At 51.9% G+C, this 1213-nt stretch overlaps 1 protein-coding gene across 1 annotated transcript; it reads right to left on the bottom strand.

Moving 5' to 3' along the window:
* Window positions 1–434: 434 nt before the first annotated feature.
* Window positions 435–1001, bottom strand: LOC100753117 (phosphatidylethanolamine-binding protein 1-like). The gene has a single exon (XM_027430003.1). The coding sequence runs from the start codon at window positions 999–1001 to the stop codon at window positions 435–437; it is 567 nt and encodes a 188-aa protein (XP_027285804.1).
* Between the last annotated feature and the right edge of the window lie 212 nt (window positions 1002–1213).

Here is a 1213-nt window from a genome sequence, read left to right as displayed (position 1 = left end):
CATTAGATGGTGTCATTGTACACCAGCTCCTGACCACAAAGGAGGTTGCAGCAGGCAACACGCCTGTCTGCATCACGACCGATGTTCAGCCTTCTTTCTGTAGACCTGGGCTTTTTACTTGGATTTTTTTTTTTTTTTTTTTTGCCTTCTCTACTCTTGGAGTTACTATTCTAACAATATAACAATATAACAACCCCATCCCAGTGCCAAATCCCCACCAGATAGAACTTAAATTTGATCAAAAACAAAAAAACTGGGAGATGCAATTATCTAGAGTCTTTAGGGTAAGCAACAAGAAAGAGTCACCCTAAACTAATGCCGAACAACAGTGTTCCCTATGCAGGGCTGGAGTGAGAAGAGGCGAGACACGCTACTCATTGTTCAGCCCGATGACACTGCTGGGGGTGGCCAGGACCAGCAAGTGACCGACTCTTCTATTTCCCAGACAGCTGCTTGTACAGCTTGGGCACGTAGTCGTCCCATTCTGCCTGGTAACACGTGCCGGCTACCGGGGCTCCGAGGTGATACTTCTTGCGGAAGGCGGCCACCTTGAATTTGCCACGGTTGTCTCCTGACCGGTTGCTGAGAATTGGCTCGTCACACTTCAGTGGCTTGTCCTGCTCGTACACCAGCCAGACGTAACGATGGAGGCCAGTGCCACTGGGAGGCCCGGAACCTACGTAATCCGAGAGGACCTTGCCACTGCTGATGTCGTTGCCTTTCATGTTGACCACCAGAAAATGGTGCCACTCCCTGAACTTGGGCTCTTTTCTGCTGGGAGCATCCGGGTCTATGAGGACCAACGTGTAGAGTTTCCCTGGGTCAAGGCCATCCCACGAGATGCTGCTGGGTCTGTTCTTAACCTGGGTGGGCGTCAGCACTTGGCCCAGCTCATCCACCTCCACCCCAGCAGCGTAGGTGACCCTCAGAGGGTGCTGGGGCCGCTCATCCACCTCCTGGAGACTCAGCGGCCCGGTCCACTTGCTGATGTCTGCCGGCATGGCATAGAGGCTGCTGCGGTGGCAGTTGGGTGCAAACAACCGGAACCCACGTGCGAGCCTGTGGTGCTGAGAGCTAGTTGGTGACCACGTGAGCCCCGTAGCCGCCGGAGGAGTATTAAAAACCAATTCGATTTGTTAAAGTGCTAAAATTAAAATACGCAAGAACAAATTGGGCAAAAATTATGAAAGCCATAGTGGGGAAAACACAAGAT

This window comes from Cricetulus griseus, chromosome 8, assembly GCF_003668045.3.
Source record: "Cricetulus griseus strain 17A/GY chromosome 8, alternate assembly CriGri-PICRH-1.0, whole genome shotgun sequence".
NCBI classification, from domain to species: domain Eukaryota; kingdom Metazoa; phylum Chordata; class Mammalia; order Rodentia; family Cricetidae; genus Cricetulus; species Cricetulus griseus.
The sequence above is the reverse complement of the archived record's forward strand: the minus strand, read 5'-3'. Positions and strand labels throughout refer to the sequence as shown.